Below are 22,436 nucleotides of genomic sequence, written 5' to 3' on the forward strand. Positions count from 1 at the left end.
GCGCATCTTTTCTCTTTTGGCAAAATTCTTGCTCCATTCAAAATTCCATAGCACCATTACCAAAACATTTGTGTTTCTAAATGCAAGACGTTCCTTTTTATGGGATGATAAAATGCTAATTCCTGCATCGTGCAATACCGGTACATAAGTTTAATGGAAACATGGCCTTAAAAAACAGAAGGAATAAAGCTTGACAACAAATATCATTTTATTAGTCTTTTAATGTAACTAGCTACATAAACATCCATGCAACCATGTACCACATTAACATTTTTCTCACGTATGTTGGATATAAAACAGTAAATGGAAAAATTTCCTTAATGATTGTGGTTTTTAAACTTATTATGTTTAATCTTCAAAGCAAACTATCAACCAAGCTCTTCAATTTAAAAAAAAAAAAAAAAAAAATTTGGGGAGGGAGTTCTCGAGTCTCATACCTGCTAACTCAATGTCACTGGATATATGCAAGTCTAAATCATATAATGTAAATAATGATGTCTGCCATTCTGAAATGAATGAAATGTTTATATTCTGGCACATTGTTTAATCAGCCATTATTCAATGTCTATCACAATAGCAACACATGCTGAATAACTGCAAACATCTTATATAAATTTTTTAACGTGTGATGTTAAGGTATATTACTGGAAAGACAGAGTCCCAGGCTTGCATATAACAAAAAAGAACTGGATTTTTAGATCTAGGTACCATACACAAATGTAGTGCCACTGTGGTATTAGTGAATAGAGAAAATTACAAAACCTCTTTGTTGTTTTAATTGTTGCGCACCCTTCTAAAAACATTAATTGTAGTTACATTAACATGATATTGAACTCAGCAAACAGGTATCTTCATTCACCTTGTTGATTTACACAAAACACAAAATTACACAGTAAAAACTATATTCTAAAGCAATCATGATCAGAAGACAACAAACAACCACTAACTTCACTGGAAGGTCTGTACTTGGATTGTAAGGAAAAGTAAAATACTTAAGTGTATGTACATCAAGATCCATGTAAAGGCAACATTTTATCAGCACAAAACTGTAAACCCCATTTAATTACCATCAAACTATTTCCAAGATAACCATGTGCATGTCATCCTAATACAGTATTCTTGGGTTAGAAATTTGCACTCCTCTAGAATTCTAAAAAGTTAGGGAGCATGCTTCACCTAGAATTATGTATAGCAAGCTTTTTTTCTTTTTCTTTTTTTTTTGGGGTGGATTGCATACAAAGAACTACATTTATGTGCACTCATATCTACAATGCAAAAAACAACAGCCTACATTTATCAATGCTCACTATGCCCATTGCCAAATTAGCCAATTGCTAAATTTTATTTTAAAAGTGGCTGCAAGAGATTTTGACTGCTAAAAATTTATTTATTTATTCACTTTTTACGAATTTTCTCTGTGTTTAAAAATTAGCTAAACTAAACTAATGTGACCCCTGGTGTATGTCAATATCTACAAATAACTAGCATCCAAAGCAGCAAGAGGCCTCGCGCTAAAGGTTAACCTGGATTACATACACTGCAAAAAGATCATTTCTAAACAGAAATCAAATTAATTCCTAGGACTCCTTTTACATTTCAAAACACCAATGTAAATCACATATTTGTTTTTTAGAGATACTGAAAACCAAACGCCTAAAAATAAAATACCAATAATATTATTAACTTCAACATAAACTCGCCTTTAATAATGATGATTTGTTAAGTTCTAATATTAATAAAATATTAATTGATAAAAAAAACAATATTTTATAAACACTATATTGAAAAAGGCATAATATTTGTAGATTAACAGTTTATAACGATTGTTTACTATGTACGTTGTAAGGTAGTGAATTCAGGGCCCCAATCCTGACACTATAATAACATATTTCTGGGGCAATAAACGATTTATTTAAAAAAAAAAAAAAAAAATTCTGCACTAAGATTAGACATATTCTGCAGTAGAATTTGAAGAATTCAGCAGCATATTCTGCAACATCTGAAGATAACTTACAAATTAACGTAAATTGTTCAATTTCATATTTATTTAAAAAAAAAAAAAAAAATGAAATTAATATTATTATCAACACAAATACATCAAAGAATATATATACAAAGATACTGTGACTGCATATACCAACTCACTAGAAAATCATAACCAAAAAACTACATTAATCACATAAAATAATACTATGGAACTTAAAGCTATTTCCACTTTGTCACAACAGTTGAATTCAATATGTCTGCTTCTTTGCAAAACCTAATAAAAGATGTTTTATTAATTTACTAAACATTAAAATTTATTACAAAATTGAGATCTTTTCCTCACTTCATCCATGCTGAATTTAGACACAAAACTAAAACAAATCAGGTTACAATTGGTTTCAAACAATGTTTGTTGTATTATTAAAAACAAAGCTACATGTACTGTGAGGTGGGAGTTTTAATTGTAATAAGCCTGGTCACACTTGTGCAAAGACAACTTGTCACGGTTCATACAATGTTAGGAACCAAATTCTATGGCTTTTTAAAGGGTTTTTTCTCATTTGCTTGTTCTGGATTTTTAAGGATTTGCTACTATCAATATATGTTACAATGTTTTGATGCTAATTGCTTCTCTTCTTATAAATGGGGGACAAAACAAGTTTCAACATATAATTTTCATTTTTTTTCCATGCCTTGCATCACCCAACTGAAGGTCCATGACTTAAAACTGGAAAATGACATTTTCAAATACTATGACTTTTAAGGATTTCCATAACTTGTATGAAGCCTGCAGTTGTTAAAAGTTAAAATGCAAGAATTCACCAGTCTCATTTTCACCATGCAAGTCTTGCCATGTCCATTAGGAGTTGGATCCCTTGTTATTACATCAAAATGTGAATACAATCTTTGGAATTAATCATTTATTGATATTATTTTAACATGTTGGCCAAGTTCAATCAAATCATCAAATTTCCTTTTAAGAATCCAATACTAGTTCTTATACATAACATTAAGATGGGCTATAAACATTAAAAAGAATGATCTAAATCAGTTCATGTTAATAACTGGTCGAATGCCATTCAAGTGTAAAAAAATAATTTAAAAATGCATAATACAAATTAAGATTTTTATAAATGCATGCATAGCAATAACTGGAAACATTTCTGAACTATGCAATAACCCTTCTAAACTTGCTACAGACCTTTTTAAAAAACCTCAATGCCAAACGGGTGATAAAACAGGACGGATAATCCGGAAGTAAATATTGTGTCAAACTAGATCTCTTTACAATTAAAAAAACATTATTTGGTCAACATGAAATCATGTTCACTGGCCTGTTGCCAACCATGTCAGCTGTTGGGTTGATATTGAGAAGATATGCAAATTATGTATCAGTCAGTAGTACTCATTTGGTCCTCTCTCTCTCTCTCTCAGAACAAGTCCAAGTGTGTTGGGGCTTTTGTCTATGCACACTGATTTTACATTTTTATTAATGTAAGGCTAAAGTTGTCATGTCTGCAATGAAAGCACCAAAAATAAAATAAGTCTGAAGCTAACTAAATTAATAATCGCAGAATTTTAGAACATATCAAGCCATTTTGTGCAGCTTCTAAATACTAAAAATTATCATTATTGAATTTGTAACAAGATTATTGCATGAATCAGTCATACTGCCATGGTTTACATTTATGTTCACATATAAATATGAGTATTCCACAGATGAATGTGGAAAATTAATTACAAATGTCTTTTTCATCTGGCAAAATAATTGCTTTGAAAAACATACTTCCTTAAAAGCCCAGCTATGTACTTTGTAGTAAAGGAGAGGAAAGAAAACAAAAGACAACTGACTGAAGCATTATCACAAAAGACAAGATAAATAACACAAGTAACAAAAATATACAAAACAACATTGAAAACATTGCTGACTGCGATATATCTGCATTCCTAATTATTTCCGCCTGTGTCAGCAAACAGACAAGTTTGCACGCCATTTCTGACTCCAGCTAACCCCATCCACTTTGTGGTTTCGAGGCCAACCTTCATAAAGTCTGTCTACCGACAATTTAGCGGAAAGAATGAGGTATTATGTCATATCACAACCACTGGAATAAAAAATTTAAAGCCAAACATTGTTCAATAATTTCTTATTTCTCTGAACTGGTGAAGTATTTCTGTAAGTCTTTTTCAATAGCCTGAAATAAAAAAAGATTACTTTAATTTAAATGTCAAAGCAAGCATTCTGTAGTATATATATATATATGCACTTAGGAAAATTAAGGTTTTATACTCAACTGTTAGTAGATTAATTAACCAATTAACAGTTTATATGCAGAATATAATCTTGCATAAATTATCTGTTTCAAGATATTTTAAAGAAAATACTTCAAATGTCTGAAAAATTACTCCTGAAAAATATGTTTTAATGTGTAGCTAAATAAAACTAGATTTTATCACTGCTAAAATACCATAATTATTAATTTATGTTGGTACAATAGAGTCAAAGCCTGATCAATTACTTACAAAAGGTTCTTTGTTTGGAGCATATCTATTGACTGGTTTGCCTTCCCTATTGACAAGAAACTTGGTGAAGTTCCATTTGATAAAACTGAAAAACAATTAAAAACTAAATAAATAAACACATTTCATAAACAAAAGCAGTTACTATGTTCACATAAAACACAATGGACAAAAACCTACCATAAAACCTTTTGCTTACCAACAAAAAAAAAAGCAGTTTAACCTGAGAAATATAAAATGCCATATTAATCATTGTCTACTGTTAAATGGCACAAATAAACAGATTTTTCTATTAATGTTTAGTGTAAATATATTTTACAGTTATTGTATACAAACAGGTCATTAACAAACGGAATGAATATACTGTACATGTACATTGTTGCAACAAAACCATGTATTTCTCAAAGTAATGTAAATGGATATATTGCAATTTACAAATGAAACCATCATAATGGTCTTTTTAACTACTAAGAAACTTTGTATACCATCTTAAAATGATCAAAGTCACCACCTAAGTTTGAAATTTCAAAAAATAAATTCATTAAAGTTTACTTTCACTCGAAACAATATTCCTGCATTATAAGTTACTACATACTTCCCCAGGGTCCCCTTCTGCTCTTGTTTGAGATATTTATACAATGGGTGTGCAGCATCACCATTGACGTTGATTTTGCTGAACATATCAAACTGGACACCATATTTTTCTGTGGCAAACTTTTTAATCTCTTCCTCAGTACCTGGTTCCTAAAATGGATGTAAAAAATATAGTGGAGTATGAAACTGATATAGTTGGAAGGTTTGAAGTCCATGAGATGTCTATTAGAGAGGTCTAGCATGGCCCTCTGTTTACATGTCCATAATACATACTGGAAAATTATTCATAATACATCATTAATTTGTGTGATGTAGGTCTCCTGGCCACACATCATTCATCACATATCAAATAAGGCAGTAGACTGTGAAAAGTAAGTCACCACCATCCCAAGTTGTTCCTACATGTGAGGTTTGATGGTTCTGTATGCATCTGTATGCAAGATATGGTCTGAACAAGGATTTACTGTTATGTGCAGTAGACCATGAAAAGTAGGTCACAGTGACCTAGTAATAGTACGCGACACACCAACATCCAAAGTTGTTCCTACATGCGAGATTTGATGGTCCAGTATACTTATGTATGCAAGATATGGTCCGGACAAGAAAAAGTCAACAGATGGATGTACAGACAACGCCATACCATAATACAACCCATCATAGATGGGCGTATAAAAATGGGATTGTCTAAATGATGACCAATAGATAGATAATCCAACTGAATTTAAAATAAAGAGCTAGACCAGAACTGTCAACCCTCCCGGATTCTGCAGGAAACTCCCGTTATTTGATCAAGTCTCCCACGGCGAAAAACGTTTCTCCCGGGAAATCGTTATTTTCTAAGCATAAAAAAATTCACGCTACTGTGGCTGTGTATTGACATTCAGTGTTGCCATATATAAAACTATCTAATTTAGTCCTAATAACACCTCTGACTCGTAAAATGTCTTCCCATTGGATTACATAATGCAAAGTTCTATGGCTGGAAGTGCCAGAGTAGACAGCGAAAGCATGCATCAATACACACGATGTCAAAATCACATGTCAAAGCAAGACAACAGAAAGACCAATTAGCTGTATAAACAATACTTGTATCAATTAGATTTGTAGGTTTGTGCAGTAAAATATTAGTAACAAGAGTACACTTCAAGGGATTATTTTCCTACGATTAATAATCTTGTTTGTCATAACATTACTCACGGAAATAGGTATAATTCCGGTATATTTCACACGATGTCAGTAATGAGCTTTTACTTATGATTAGTAGAAATTATTAGTGGAAATACAGTGTTTATTGCATGGTTATGGTGATTTTAAATAAGTACCACACCACTGTACCTTATTGTAGTAAAAACTGAATATTAATTTATAAGATTTAGGCCTATATAAATTTGTCTTGGGTCTACTTTTCACGAAACACAAATAACGATGATGCAACCTATAAGTGTAATACCATAAATGTACTAATTAATGTTTAAATTTGTTAGTGTTAAGATTTTTGGATAAGAGTTATTTTTAAAAATATGTATTAAATTATAATATTTTTAAATAATTTAAAAAAATGTTAATATATATATAATTTGTTTTAAAAAAAAATGTAATGCTAATAACTAAGGTTGACAAGTATACATGACATTATGTAGTGTTCATATAACTTATTGTAGTACTTTTTTAAAAATTGTGTTAAATCGTGTGCAGTTAAAAAAATCTCCTGTTTTTGGACAAAATCTCCTGCTTTTTCAACACACACCTCCTGCTTTCTCTTGACTAAAGGTTGACAGGTCTGAGCTAGACACAAATCCTAAATATTAAAAAGACTGCAATGACACCCACCTGGTTTCCAAACTGGTTGCAAGGAAAGGCAAGAATGGCAAGACCTGACTCAACATACTTGGCGTGCAAAGCTTGTAGTTGAGTGTAGTTCTTGTCGGTGAAGCCTCATTGGGTGGCTACATTCACAACCAGAACCACCTTCCCTCTGAAAACAAAATTATATACCTAGATTAACTAACTGCAACATAAATACCTAAAATCAATTTAAAAGGATGCTGAAATTTAATTTGATGAACAGAAACAGCATTTATTTTTAATAAAAATATTTCTTCCAAAATTAACTTTAAAAATAACATTTTAATATATATATCAATGATATTTTGGGGACAACTAGTTCAAGGAATGTGTGTATGGTCATTATGGCGCTATTGCATTGGAGAAGAATGATCTATGTACATCTATACATGTAGCTAACCTTAAAATAGGAAGAAAGTAAATGTTTTTACTAACTCTTCACGAATGATTCTGTGCAATGGAAACTCATTCATCCATCACTGAGAAAAGCATACTGTCAAGATTAACAAGGTCTCACTGTTTATGTAATGCAGACTTCTTACTTGTATTTTTCTAATGAAACTTCTTGCCCATCAATGTCTTTGGCAGAAAACTCATATATTGACTTTGCGGTCTTCCAAAAATCTTTATTCTCTGCAGTTGCCTAAAAAAAGAAAGACACTTTCTCAAATATTTATTCATAAACAAAAGAAACAAGCATTCTGAGAGTACTGCTAAAGCAATACATGTCCCCTACCAGGCCCAACAAATTTTCATATCTCCTAAGTTCAAGGACCATAACTGAAAATGGGTAAATCACCATGAAAGTTAAACTACATAATAAAGCTAAATACAAAATTTCATTTCAATATCTTCAACAATGAAAAAAAACAGAAAAAGAGTCTGGAAAACAAAATTTCATACAATATCTTGAGGCAATGGGATGAAAACATCTGGAAAACAAATTTCTGTATCTCCTAAGTTCAAGGGTCATAACTGTCCAAAATTAGTAAATAGTCATGAAAGTCAAACTTGATCTGTAATATACTGAGTCAAATTAAAAACTTCACAACCGATTCATCTTCGCTAATTAGCAAATATGACAGAATAACATGTTAAATACAGTATTTTTTTTATTGTATGACGTCCAAAGAAAGAATAGGAATAAATGTTGAGTCAAAAATCTGTTCAATGCAACCACAGCATTCGTCAAAACCACAAATAGTCAAAATGGTAATTCACAAGCATGGTCGTGTGATGAAATCATAGGTTCAGTAACGCGTATGCCCTCCATGTGTACCCAAAACGGCAAGGCAATGCCTCCTCATTGACTGTCTGATGCATTAGGGATACAGTGACATTGTTCCACTAATGAGGCACCAAGTTCCTGCGAAGTCTGTGGAGGGTTCCTGAGAGTGTGCAAGGGTCTTCCCAACACATCCCAGACATGCGCGATGGGATTCAAGTTGGGCGACCTTGAAGGCCAATCCACGACATTGATGCCCGCGTTTCTCGGGTAATCCCTTGTCAAGATGGCCGTGTGGGGTCTGGCGTTGTCATGATGAAAGATAAGGCCTGGACCATGAGCTGCCATGAAGGCCACAAGTTCTTGGGCCAGTACCTGGTCGCGGTATGCAGCAGCGTTGAGGTTGCCACGGATGACAAGAAGTCGAGAACGTTCATTTCCACAGAAAGCACCCCAAACCATTACACTTCCGCCTCCGAATCTGTTAACTTCACTGACACAACACTGAGCATGATTTTCACCATGTCATCTCCAAACCCTCTGCCTGCCATCTGCAAATCGCAGTGTGAATCTTGATTCATCACTAAACATGACTTTATTCCATTCCTGGAGGTGACATAACACAATATGATGGTCATCTGCCTTCGACACTGCACATTTGTGAGGCGTAGCATCGAAACAGGTCATAACAAATACTGTTTTAATGTGTTTTTTGTTGTGTCAGACTACTGTAAGCAAGTAATGATGAAAACGCATGTGTTAATGTAGTTACGTGACCAGTGGCACGTGCAAAACCTCTTTTGCCTCAATAGTTCTGTGCATGTGCTATGGATCAGGTCACGTGGCTGTGATTGTGAAAACTAGCTCTGGGGGTACCACTCTGGGTGATAAGAAAACTTTGTCAAATTATCACTTAAACTTAATAAATGCAAACCATTATTTTTTTTTTTTTATAAAATAACAATTATTACATGCAATTTATTTGTTAAATTAAAATAACATTTGTTAATTTTAATTTTAAAATTTGCAATTGGCAAACTTGGCGAGTGCTAAAGTTAGCCCTGACTATATATGGGACAGACTGACTGAGATAAAAGCTATAATCCCCTCTGGTTGGACCAAAAATCTAAATATATGTACGCATAACCAATTCTATTACTAGTAATTCACACATTAAATATGTTAGTGTATTTTAATTATCAACCTGACAGGAGGACTGCTTTAGTCACTACTGCAAGTAAGTCTTGGTGTAAGCATTTGTAAACATGATGATAATGATTATGATGGATTGTTTATAAATAATAATAGGATTATTTATTTTATCTTTTTGACTACATGCAGCAGGCTGGTAGAAAGGATATCGAAGACAAGACATCCTAAACAGTAAACCTGTTTTATATGTCAATGCCCTAAAATGTGAGTTACTAGCATCTGGAAAACAAAATGTATTAGATGATTTTTTTTTTCATTTTAACAGTTGTTTTTATTTTTATGTAATAGGACAAAAATTAAAAACTCATGGTCCTGAAATAGGTGAGCATTGGTCTCCCAACATATTCCCTTTGATTCCTATGGAGTTACAAAGGTCTTTTGATCAGAGGAAATGCTACATTTTCAGAATATAAATGTTAATTAACTTTTTTCACAACCCAGCTTATATTTTTTTTTAAAACCAACCATGTACAGTATAATTCAATCTAATTAAAATTAGCTCCACTATTACATGTGGATCTAACACCAGCCAGTTGGAGCTTATGTCCACCAATCAAAACCTAACTTGCAGATATTGAGAGAGGAAACCTGCTGTCGTCACTTCATGGGCTACTCTTTTCGATTAGCAGCAAGGGATCTTTTATATGCACCATCCCAGACAGGGCAGTACATACCACAGCCTTTGATATGCCAGTCGTGGTGCACTGGCTGGAACGAGAAATAGCCATATGGGCCCACCGACGGGGATCGATCCCGACTGCACATTGAGCAAGCGCTGTACCACTGGGCTACATCTCGCCCCCCCCCCCCCCGTCCAATTAGTGTTTTGTTTAGTATTCAATGAAAACCAGTTAAATTGTTCTCGAGCACATTCCCTTCAGAACATGTTACTGGTTTTCAACTTTAACTTTCAGCTGAAGGCCTGGAAATAATTGTTTGGTGGTGCTTGTTGAAATGACCTGTCATACATGAAAATGTGCCTGTCACCAAATGTTAAATAATGTTACTGTTGTCCTTTACTAATCATGTACTGTTACATATACTAGTACGTGCAAGTTTACATGATGCAGTGAATCTCCTCTAAACAGCACCCTAAACCCATGGGCCAAATTGGTCCCAAGTAAGTTTGATCCATGGATATCCAGTTTACAGTCTTTATTGTATTCTGTTCACTATTAACTACTGTAAAAGTGATAAAACGGTTAAATAATAGCTGCACTCAAATGTGGATAAAATGTTCTAGTAACAGTTCAAGTAGAAGCCGGTGCATTATATGGTAAAAAAAACACACACACACACAAAAAAAACTTTAAATATTCATTTTAAAACGTACCACATCGCACTGCTTCAACACAGAAATATTTATTCTTAACGTTATCATTGTTAATTTAAGTTTGTGATTACCAAAGCTTGGCAAATGACACATTTGTACCGGGCAATGTCCATGGCTAGATGCTTATTTAGGCCCGTAGTAAGGATATCTGGAGTGGGGGATGGACATAACAGAACAGTCATTTTTGTTTTTGTATCCACCGACTCTCATCTGATATTTTGTCCTCACTGCAGAGTTAATTGGTCAAAACGGGTGATTTTTTTTACTTACTATCATTTGTTTATTCAGCAATTCCTAAAAAAATAACACTTTTCATTTTGTTAAACATATCACTGCTTATAAAAATAATGGAAATTATAGTGTTCATCACTAAAATCATTTATTTTGGGTGCCAAATAATATATACACTGCCTTTACAAAAACAAAACTACTTTTATCAGCTAACATCATCAATGCAATCGAATCATTTGAAGAAGATAAAAACAAATAGGAATAAAAATGTGTTCCCACATTAGCAGATTACATGTACCTTAAAAAATCTGTATTATTTCCGATTCTTGAAATCTTTATTCAAATAATATTATTAAAACCGGTTCACCAAAACAAATGCCTGTGAATGTCAAGCAGGAGCTTTGGCTTCTGTTAGGAACACCCAAGCTGGACTGGCCAATGGGTAGAGGCTAGACTGATATGGACTACGGGAGAGGTAACCCCAACAGAAACCGTGAGTGCTGAAATCAGAGGTATTGGGCCACACAGCGCACTCTAATAGACCACAATGCATCAACAGCTCAGGCCTTTCCCCAGGATTTTTTTAAGGCGCTTACATTTTTAGCATCAGTATAACACAAATCAAGCCAAAATAAGTGGGGTAGTGGGTTGAAAACATTTAAGTGTTTGCCTTCAATCCAGCTAATCATGCTTTTTTAAAAACCTTTTTAAAACATCAATTCCACACCCCAAACAATTTCATAATTTGTGCCATGTTGTCTCTGTTGATTTCAGCATCGTGTTAAATGCTTGTTGTGATTTCTGCTTGTAAAATACCTAGGCTAAGAATGCCGACTTCACAGCATATTCTATTTATATAAAAAAAACATTTTTTTTAAATTAATAAAATTAAAATTTAAGGTCCTTTTAAAATCCACTTATTAAATGTCACCTCACAGTCTTACAAATATATATCTAACATTATCTAACAAATATGATTATTGTAAATTAATTCAGTGTTTAACTGCAATTTGTATCAATACTGCATGTTCATTTCACTCGATCGCTATCTGCATGCATGCTCTTGACCATAGGTACAAAATTAACAAAGACAAAGGAAATAAACGAAACTGCAGTTAGGTATTCACTGATGCAAACAACTATTGTTTTTCTACAAATTTACATCAAGATTTACTTCTGTGTAATCGTATTGTTTAATGTCCGCAACAATGTCTCTTGACGTGTGTGTCAGCTGACTTAAGCGTGACGTATATTCGTGCCGAGATATCTCCTCAGTTCAGCCAACGAATGTTCTTCCTAATGTTCACGAACTATTTGATTGGTGTCCGTTGTGTCCATTTGGTTTAACATGAAGCACACAAACCAGTGTAGCAAACATTTTGTTTTCGCTCGGTCTGGTTTACGCTAACTGAATATTTGGTATTATTATTATGTTAGTGATGTCGGATAGATTATGTAAGCATTTGTTCACATCAGAAGATAGAAAATGGCTTAGCCACAATTTTAGCCACTTGCAAATTTTATTAGCAATTTTTTTTTAATAAAAAATAATGTTTAATTAGCCAATTGCTGATTTGGCTACTGACAGCACGAGCCTTGGATATTTTCAGTGTGTGTGTGTTTTGGGAAGGGGGTGTTAGGATAGAAATGATTGATTGCCAACTAAACTGTACTTTTAAAAAGTGCTTCACCTATCCTTTATTCAGTTAAATGGTACAGTTGATTCTGTCAATGGGCATCTTCCTTTAACGGCCTTGAAGCTTGATTGCTGGCACGGGAATCCCATTATGCGTAAGCGCCTTTCTGACGGATTAGTGGTCCCAGGAGATGTGGTAAAATTACCAAGCACCAATTGTGAGCAGACGACTGGTCCATTGTTAGGTATTTAGGAAGTGTTTTACCTGCCAAAGTGATTAGGTATGCTTGATATACTGGTACACGAGTTGTTTGCAAGAGGTAGTCAACTGCCACTCTCGTACTTGTGACAATTGTTTTTCTAAAGCACTTCAAATCAAGGCGTAGCGGCAATTGATTTAAGGCACTTCCACGCTGTCAAAGCGCTTACTTTACGGACCAAGGCGTGTCGGGCTGCTACACCTAATGGCCCTGATGATACCCTTGCAGCTATTATGACTACTTTCTGGACAATAATGGCGTGATCAGTGCTCACCCTGTGATGACTCACCAGACAGGTGCAGCGCTAGGCTTGAGGGGGCCCATCCTCAGCTATTGGAAGTCCTTCCCGACCATCTCGCGGAGGCAAGGGACGAGGAAGTAAAGTTACTGGCAAGACAAAAGCAATAAAAGAAAACACCCCTATCAACTTAATGCACTGGAATGCTGAAAAAGTTTCAAAAATGAAGACAGAGCTTCAGCACTTTATGCATGAAAACCAGATCAACATCTGTTGCATCCAAGAATCCCATCTGAAAGAACTGAGCTTCAAGTCAGAGGTTACCAGACCTTGAGAAGTGATCGCAGTGCAAGAACCAAAGGTGGGGTAGTCACTCTGGTTAGGAACAACATCAGTGTCATTGAAACCAATTGATATATGGAGTACTGGTAAGCTGAATTCATTGGGGTCAAGATCAAAACAAAAATGTCCGAGCTTAACATTGTAAATTTTTACTGCACAAATGACAAAGAACTCTCCCTTGATGATATTGTGACATCAGACAGTAACTTCCTACTTGTTGGAGACTTCAACAGCCAATCCCAGAGCTGGGGTTACAACAACACTGACAAAAGAGAGGAGATAGAAAGCTGGCAGGATGAAACGAACCTTAATTTCATCAATGACCCACTTGATCAACCAACATTCTATTCCAGGCGTTGGCATTCCACAACCTCTTCTGACCTTGCCTTCTGTACTGACAACATCCATAGAAACATTATTTGAGAAGTAGGACCACAGCTAAGGGGAACTGACCATCGACTGGTCCTCCTAACCTTAAGTGATAGCAAAATCCATACAGCTTCACAACCCCCAAGGTGGAACTACAAGAAAGCCAAATGGCTGAAATGGGAACTTTTCAAGCTTGCACAAACGAGTTGACTAAAGTTTACAAATAGAGACCGCACCATAAGACTGGTAGTGCCACTCACATCCGTTACACCATTGCCGAATGCAAGGTTTGAAAAGCACATCTTAGTTAACGTCTATAAAACATTTATTGTTTAATATTGGAAGAATACCAGTACTTGTAACAAGTATAAAATACATTGATAAAACTTTATAACAAATATAGAACTCGTGTTACTTGCCACTTTACGTTTTATTCAGTGGCAAAGTGAAAAAGTAGCGATACCGCATTTAATTATTGAAAAATAGTGTTGCAGGCTTTCAAGCAAGATTATGTGAAAAATAAGGGCTTTTTTTAGTGCAAAATTCTGAAAAAATAAGGGCTATTTTTTAGGACTTTTTTGACAAAAATAAGGACTGAAATTCAATAACCAATATAAAAGAAAAACATTCTGTACTCACCTCCAGGGAGAACATAAATACAAAAGCTAATTACCAACTCAGAAGATCATGCCAATGGTGATCAACAGCGATATTCAGCATATCAATACAACCAGATTAAAGTAATCTGATATGGTGCAAATCCATGCTGAATATGATGCTGGTAACCACCAAGATGTCTTCTGAGAAATACATTAATTCAACATATTCATTATCTGAAAGTATACTAAGGCTAGATTTAATTAATTCCAACACTTATTTTATGTTGCATTTATCAAAAATGTGAAAATTTGAAAATTTAGGATTTTCACCAAAAAATTAGGGCTTTTTAGGATTTTGAAGCTTTAATAAGGAATATTAGGGCTGCTGTCAAAAAATAAGGAAAATTAGGAAAATAAGGGTCCGCTTGCAAGCCTGAGTGTTGTTGTCTTTATTGCAAGTATTTATTTTTGTGAGGTAATTATATATAATTTATTACTCTTGCAGTACATGACAAAATTTAGATGTTTTGATTTATTGTATAACTGTGATCGCCCATTAACAACATCTTCCTGTTTGTGTGTTTACTACAATCCAAGATGGCGGATATTTGTTTACATTTTCAATGATTTGTTATTATGAATACATTTATTGTGGCCCTGACACATCTGTTGTTAGGGAATCACATAAAAATAGTGATTCCCTAACAACAACATCTTTACAATTCACGGATGTAGGACAAAATGTCACTGGAAAAAATGTCAAGTCAAAATATCAACTATTAAAGTGGAAGGAAGGAAGGAAATGTTTTATTTAACGACGCACTCAACACATTTTATTTACGGTTATATGGCGTCAGACATATGGTTAAGAACCACACAGATATTGTGAGAGGAAACCCGCTGTCGCCACTTCATGGGCTACTCTTTTCATTTAGCATCAAGGGATCTTTTATATGCACCATCCCACAGACAGGTTAGTACACACCACAGCCTTTGTTACACCAGTTGTGGAGCACTGGCCGTAATCTATTAAAGTGGTACCCAGGTAAAAATGTCAACTTTGACATTATACTTAAAGTGTAAAAAAAACTTTTTAAAATCCTAACTACGTGTATTCTACGACTTCGTTTCACCAATTAAACCACTGTTTGCACACCTTTGACACATGGGCGTCGATTGGTGGGGGACAGGGGGGGGGATGTCCCCCTCACTTTTCAATGCCAGGGGACAATCTATATAAATGTCCCCCCCCCCCTCTTTTTTGTTTAGCAAAAGCAACAACACGCACCAACAGCAGCAGCAACACCAGCAGCAGCAGCAGCAGCAGCAGCAACAACAACAAAAAGTTTAACCACTAATGTGTAGCTTTATTATTTTCATTCACACACACTAAGATGTCCCCTCCACTTTTAAAGCCGGATTGACGCCCATGCTTTGACAATGGCAGCACTAAATGTGTATATAATTGTCTCAATAACACAGCATGGGTAATGTAATTTTTATTTTTTAATGCCACCAACTTATATTTTTTAAATCAAAGACAGGCTAGCTAATAAGCCATGCAACCAACAATGAAGCATTCTCTTTAATTATTCTAAAAATTTTAATTATGAAGAAACTCAATTTCCCAAAAACCTAACACATACATCTGTTATTTCTGAGTCTCTTGCTCTGTCCTTGTTTTCCTCTCTCACTGTCTCTCTCTTACTTCTCTCTTCTCTCTCTCTCTCTCTCATATAACACACACACGTTGACATTTTGACAGAGATACATTAATGATACACATTTGTCCTCTTACATATTGACCATTGACCTGTATATCACTTTTTCCATGGCCGACTGATGCTCTTTACTCTGTACAATTGAATGCTGTAATAATGCAGGTAACGAATGAGGAGTTACTGATTACTACATGTAGCACATGACAATGATGGTAATGTTCATTTGTAATGCACAAATGAGTTTTATTACATTCCACATGTTGTATGATATATGCTTATGCGACAAAATTTGCTGTTGAACCCTTTTTGGAGGTGGATGGGTATTATAATGACCAATTAGTCGATTATACTGATTATATTAATGGTATTGAAGGTATTTTATTTGAAAATAATTAATACATTCCTACAATTTTGAATGTGCCAAACTTTTTTTTTTTTTTTTTTGCAAAACAGAGTGGAAAGATTTCCTCCTGCACCCCCCCTGGTTATCATCAATATAAAGAGGGATTTTTTTGATGGGGCTTCCATAAAAAAAATGGGGCATGGTTTTTGTGGGGGGATATAAAGAAATAAAAAAAAAAATATTGTTGTGTTCTGTTGTATTAATCCATGTACTATTATTTCCTTAACAGTTGTTTTATTTTCATATATCATACATTCATATACCATCACAAATATTCACATACATTGACATATACTAATTAACACTATGTATTTTTTTTAAACACTTAACTTAGGGGTCATCCAAAGTTTTCAACATTTTCACAGTAGTACAAAGAGTACTACTTTTCCAGACACCCCCCCCCCCCCCCCCCAAAGTAATACATATCAACATTTTATCATGGGACATGAGATTGATCTAGATTATATGACTAACCACAGACATAAAAACAAGAATATGGAATATGTAGAAATTTATTAAAATTTGTTCAGAATTAAATTAAAATGTCATCATTCATAAATCACTGTGTGTGTCAGAAGGTGAAAACACTATGGTCATATGTCATCACAGGCATTCAGTCATGGATCCAGGCAATTTTACAGTAAATATTCACATCTTAGAATTAGAAGGCCTTCCTTTTTTCAGCTTGTGCTGAGTGATTTGCTGGTGTTTCTGAAGTTGGTATTTCGTAGGAAACAACATACTGCATACAGGGCACTGGTGTGTTTTTTCTCCATTGTTTTTATTGTCATTATTTCCTTGTTTTCCTCCATGGACAAGCGAGATTGACAGTACGAAACATTGTGGTTTCTTTCAATCCTTGGGGCTGGGAAATCATCATTTTATTAAAACGATAAAAGTCGTACATAACTGACAACCCCCCTCCCCCCTGCCGTACGCTTTGTATGACCGTGAAAATGTTGAAAACTTTGGAAGACCCCTTACATTACGTCTTGAACACCAGACCTTTAGTCCATGACTGTACGCACTCGACCAAACACATAAGTTAATGAAATTAGTTAATTTGTTTTAGTCATTCTTCCGCTGGTTTTACGGAAAATACCGACAATATATAGCTATTCGTAATTTTCCGTAAAACCTACTTTCTGTAAGTAATGAAATTGATTTAGTTATGGATCCCAGTCGGATTGTTGTATAACACCCAGGTATTGAATGTGAATGCACGTGCAATTAGTGACCAAAGCTTGACTGTCAGCGTATTCATTATATGTTTGTGCACACATTCCTCACATACAAAGTCCAGTGTATGATAGTAGAGATAATCATGCTTTGTAAGCTATAAAAGAACCATATCACGCCCTATTAATTGCCACATTTGTAAAATGAGTAATGATAGAAACAAGCGAAATATATCCAGTAACGATGAGGATGATGCCATACCACCTAATAAGTATTTAAAAAGTACTACAACATTACCAGAATCTTCTAGTGACAATTTATTTTCTTCAAGTAGCGATTTTGAAATACCCCGCGGTCAAAAGAAGATTAGCAGCGAAACCGAACCCACCCCATCTTGTTCGTTCGACCAGAGTGCTGATCTGTTTGACACTACTGAAGAAAACAACAACGAGGAACCTGTTACTGCTACGATAGACCATGGTGTTGATACCCCTATACTGAAGCATTACAATTTATTTACACTATGTAGTAAAGTTAGAACCGAGGAGGAAGCAATTAACTTTTGCCAAAATTTAAAACTTCTACCAAAAATTGTGAGATGTCCCAATTGTAAATGTGATTTAGACAAATTAATATCGGTGAAATGGAAAAATCATAATTACTTACATTATTGATTTCAGTGTAATAAAAAAAAGTGTAAAAACAAAAGTAAAAATCAGGTGCCTTTAAGAAAAGGTACGTGGTTTGAGGCATCAAACCTGTCCATAAGAAGAAGTTTGTTAATTCTGTACTGTTTTTCAAGGCAATATCCGATAGAAATTGCACAACTAGAAGCAACCATTCCTGAAGAAGAGATCAAAGGAGAGAAAAAAACTTCATCTGAAGCTATTGTTGACTATTTCAACTATTGTCGTGAAATTTGTGCTGCATCAGTTGAAAAAAGTGGAAAAAAACATAATAGGCGGGGAAGGTTGTACTGTGGAAATAGACGAAGCAAAATTCGGCAAAAGAAAATACAACCGGGGTCGGCAAGTAGACGGACAGTGGGTGTTTGGGGGAATTTGTCGTGAAACTAGAGATTTTTTCTTAATTCCAGTGGAAAAACGAAATGCAGAAACATTATGAAGTTTAATTGTAAAATACATAAAACCAAAAACTAAAATTATATCAGACCAGTGGGCGGCTTATTCTCGAATTGGAGAATTGGAACAAAATTACATCCATGAAACGGTGAATCATTCGGAGAATTTCGTAGGTAAGTATAGTATGTGTAAAAAAATTAAAAAACAAAACAAATAAACAATTTCTATGTTCCTGTATTAATTACATGAAAAACATAAAAATTAATAATTTATAATTAATTATATCTTTATTCTTCAGATCCAACAACCAAGGCATGTACGAACTTAATTGAAAACAGATGGTGGTGCGTGAAAAGACAACTACCAAGTACTCATTGCACACGTGGGAATTTTGGCCTTCATCTTGCAGAATACATGTGGAGAAGTAAATACAACAAAGAAGTATTCAGTGAACTGTTGCGAGCCATCACTTTGGAATATATTTGTTAATGGTGAGTATCTTTTGGAATGTATTATTTTGTATGATAATTAAAATGGCCGACATGACAATATCGTAGATATTATCGCTTGAAATGTTGAAGAATTGTTTGCCTCTATTTGTAGAGACCGCACCGGAAGACTGGTAGCGCCACTCACATACGTTACACCATTGCCGAATGCAAGGTTTGAAAAGCACATGTTAGTTAACGTCTATAAAACATTTATTGTTTAATATTGGAAGAATACCAGTACTTGTAACAAGTATAAAATACATTGATAAAACTTTATAACAAATATAGAACTCGTGTTACTTGCCACTTTACGTTTTATTCAGTGGCAAAATGAAAAAGTAGTGATATCGCATTTAATTATTGAAAAATAGTGGTGTTGTCTTTATTGAAAGTATTTTTGTGAGGTAATTATATTTAATTTATTACTCTTGCAGTACATGACAAAATTTAGATGTTTTGATTTATTGTATAACTGTGATCGCCCGTTAGCAACATCTTCCTGTTTGTCTGTTTACTACAATCCAAGATGGCGGATATTTGTTTACATTTTCAATGATTTGTTATTATGAATACATTTATTGTGGCCCTGACACATCTGTTGTTAGGGAATCACATAAAAATAATCCCTATAACCACATCTTTATAATTAACGGCAGTAGGACAATATGTCACTGGAAAAAATGTCGTCAAAATATCAACTATTAAAGTGGAAGGAAGGAAATGTTTTATTTAACGATGCACTTAACACATTTTATTTACGGTTATATGGCGTCAGACATATGGTTAAGAACCATACAGATATTGTGAGAGGAAACCCGCTGTCACCATTTCATGGGCTATTCTTTTTTGATTAGCATCAAGGGATCTTTTATATGCACCATCCCAACGGCAGGATAGTACACACCACAGCCTTTGTTACACCAGTTGTGGAGCACTGGCTGTAATCAATTAAAGTGGTACCCAGGTAAAAATGTCAACTTTGACATTATACTTAATGTGTAAAAAAACCTTTTAAAAATCCTAACCATGTATTCTACGACTTTTCGTTTCACCAATTAAACCACTGTTTGCAAACCTTTGACAGCACTAAATGTGTATATAATTGTCTCAAAAACACAGCATGGGTAATGTAATTTTGTTTTTTAATGCCACTAACTTATTTTTTTAAATCAGACAGGCTGGCTAATAAGCCATACAAACAACAATGAAATTATACCAAATTTTGTAATTATGAAGAAACTCAATTTCCCAAAACCTAACACATACATCTGTTACCTCTCTTGCTCTGTCTTTCTTTTCCTCTCTCCCCCTCTTTCACTGTCTCTCTGTCTCACTTCTCTCTATCTCTCATATAACACACTCTCACACAAGCTGACATTTTGACAGAGATACATCATTAATGGTACACATTTTGTCCTCTTACATATTGACCATTGACCTGTATATCACTTTTTCCATGGCCGACTGATGCTCTTTACTCTGTACAATTGAATGCTGTGATAATGCGGGTAACGAATGCGGAGTTACATGTAGCACATGACGATGATGGTAATGTTCATTTGTAATGCACAAATGAGTTTTATTACATTCCACATCTTGTACCATATATGCTTATGCAACAAAAATGGCCATTTTCTTATGTTGAACCCTTTTTGGGGGTGGATGGGTATTATAATGACCAATTAGTCGATTATACTGATTATATTAATGGTACTGAAGGTATTTTATTTGAAAATAATGAATACATTCCTACAATTTTGAGTGTGCCAAACTTTTTGGTTTTTTGGGGTTTTTTTTGCAAAACGGAGTTACCTACCCTGATTACAATTTTTTTTATTTTGGGGGTCAGGGCCAATTGAATTGGGGGTTTTTTATGAAAAGGGTGCAAAGTGTTTTTTTTTCAACATTTGCATTATTATTCTTTTAAAGGCATTTTTTCAGTATAACAAGAATCAATATCATTCTTGTCATATTTAAAAAGTTTCCAGTCTTAAGTATGGAATTCTAGTGTCGAAAATATGATGATGAACTTTGCTAACTGCGTCGTATTATTATTTTTCTTTGAGCAACAGAGAGATTTCAATTTACACTGTCACAGAGGTAGGACTTTCCTTTGGCACTGTCATGTATAAAGAACATTATAACATGTTAATACTTATCATAAATAGTTAGGGTTAGGGTTAGTGACAGTGCCAAAGGAAAGTCCTTCCCAATTGAAACATGCTTACCATTTTTCTCGAACTCAAACCCTTAACAATAGTTCGTTGAACAAGCGACCTTCTAACTAGTCTCTGAGTTTGATTGGTCACCAAGTTAGTGCATAAACACACAAGACCAGAATTGTTTTGCTCAACACGCAGAATCTGTCGAATCACATGATTCATGAATGACGACAGACAACACTTTCAATTTCCTCCTTTTACATTAAAGCATCGGCATGAACGGCGTATCGTGGTTAGTCACGCAATTTTCGGGCGATTTGGTGCCACAGGTTCGAGTCCCAGCAACGGCATGGGACAATTTGTGAGGCAGAAATATACAATATATAGATATACATACATACATACATACATACATACATACATACATACATACATACAAATAATGTTTCCAATAATTTACAGTCGACGTAGCGTTGATATTGGTAAACTTATGAAGGAGGAGTTTTTAAATCTGCAAACTGTTATGAAAAACCCTATTACAGCACGTCCGGTTATTGCATATAGAAAAAATCCAAGTCTCAAGGATATCTTAGTCTCCACCCGACTACACGCCGCTTAAGCCTCTAAGCCAGTCCATTTTTCAGTGGTTGGTTTGTTGTTATCCCTTTCCTAACAATTTTTTAACAACAAATACATCGTATCCGGCTGTAAACAAAACATAGTACTAGCCAAATAAATTTAAAACAAGACCGAAAAACAGTTATATTTTGTATATCACAACGGTCAATTTAAAATCAATTTCGAATCCCTGGGGCAAAATTAGAAAATAACAATTTTTTAGTTTTAAAAAATTCCTGAGCCAGTGCGTTCATTCATTCTTAAATACATACATACCTACATACCTACATACCTACATACATACAATAGCTCAAAAGGTATCGTGGCAAGTCTGCAAAGTTGCGGGCGATTCGGTGCCTAAGGTTCGAGTCCCAGTAACGGCACGGGACA

The 22,436-nt window shown here is 34.5% G+C and overlaps 1 protein-coding gene across 1 annotated transcript; it reads right to left on the bottom strand.

The window, feature by feature from the left end:
* Positions 1–190: 190 nt before the first annotated feature.
* On the bottom strand, positions 191–21,668 carry LOC121376352 (glutathione peroxidase-like). Its single transcript, XM_041504199.1, has 6 exons — positions 21,495–21,668; positions 7,488–7,588; positions 6,931–7,075; positions 5,102–5,250; positions 4,510–4,594; positions 191–4,181 (listed from the first exon to the last, which is right to left on the bottom strand). Exons 1-6 carry the CDS (start codon positions 21,648–21,650, stop codon positions 4,134–4,136), a joined length of 684 nt encoding a protein of 227 aa, XP_041360133.1. The 5' UTR covers positions 21,651–21,668; the 3' UTR covers positions 191–4,133.
* Between the last annotated feature and the right edge of the window lie 768 nt (positions 21,669–22,436).

The sequence above is a fragment of the Gigantopelta aegis genome, chromosome 6, assembly GCF_016097555.1.
Source record: "Gigantopelta aegis isolate Gae_Host chromosome 6, Gae_host_genome, whole genome shotgun sequence".
NCBI lineage: Eukaryota > Metazoa > Mollusca > Gastropoda > Neomphalida > Peltospiridae > Gigantopelta > Gigantopelta aegis.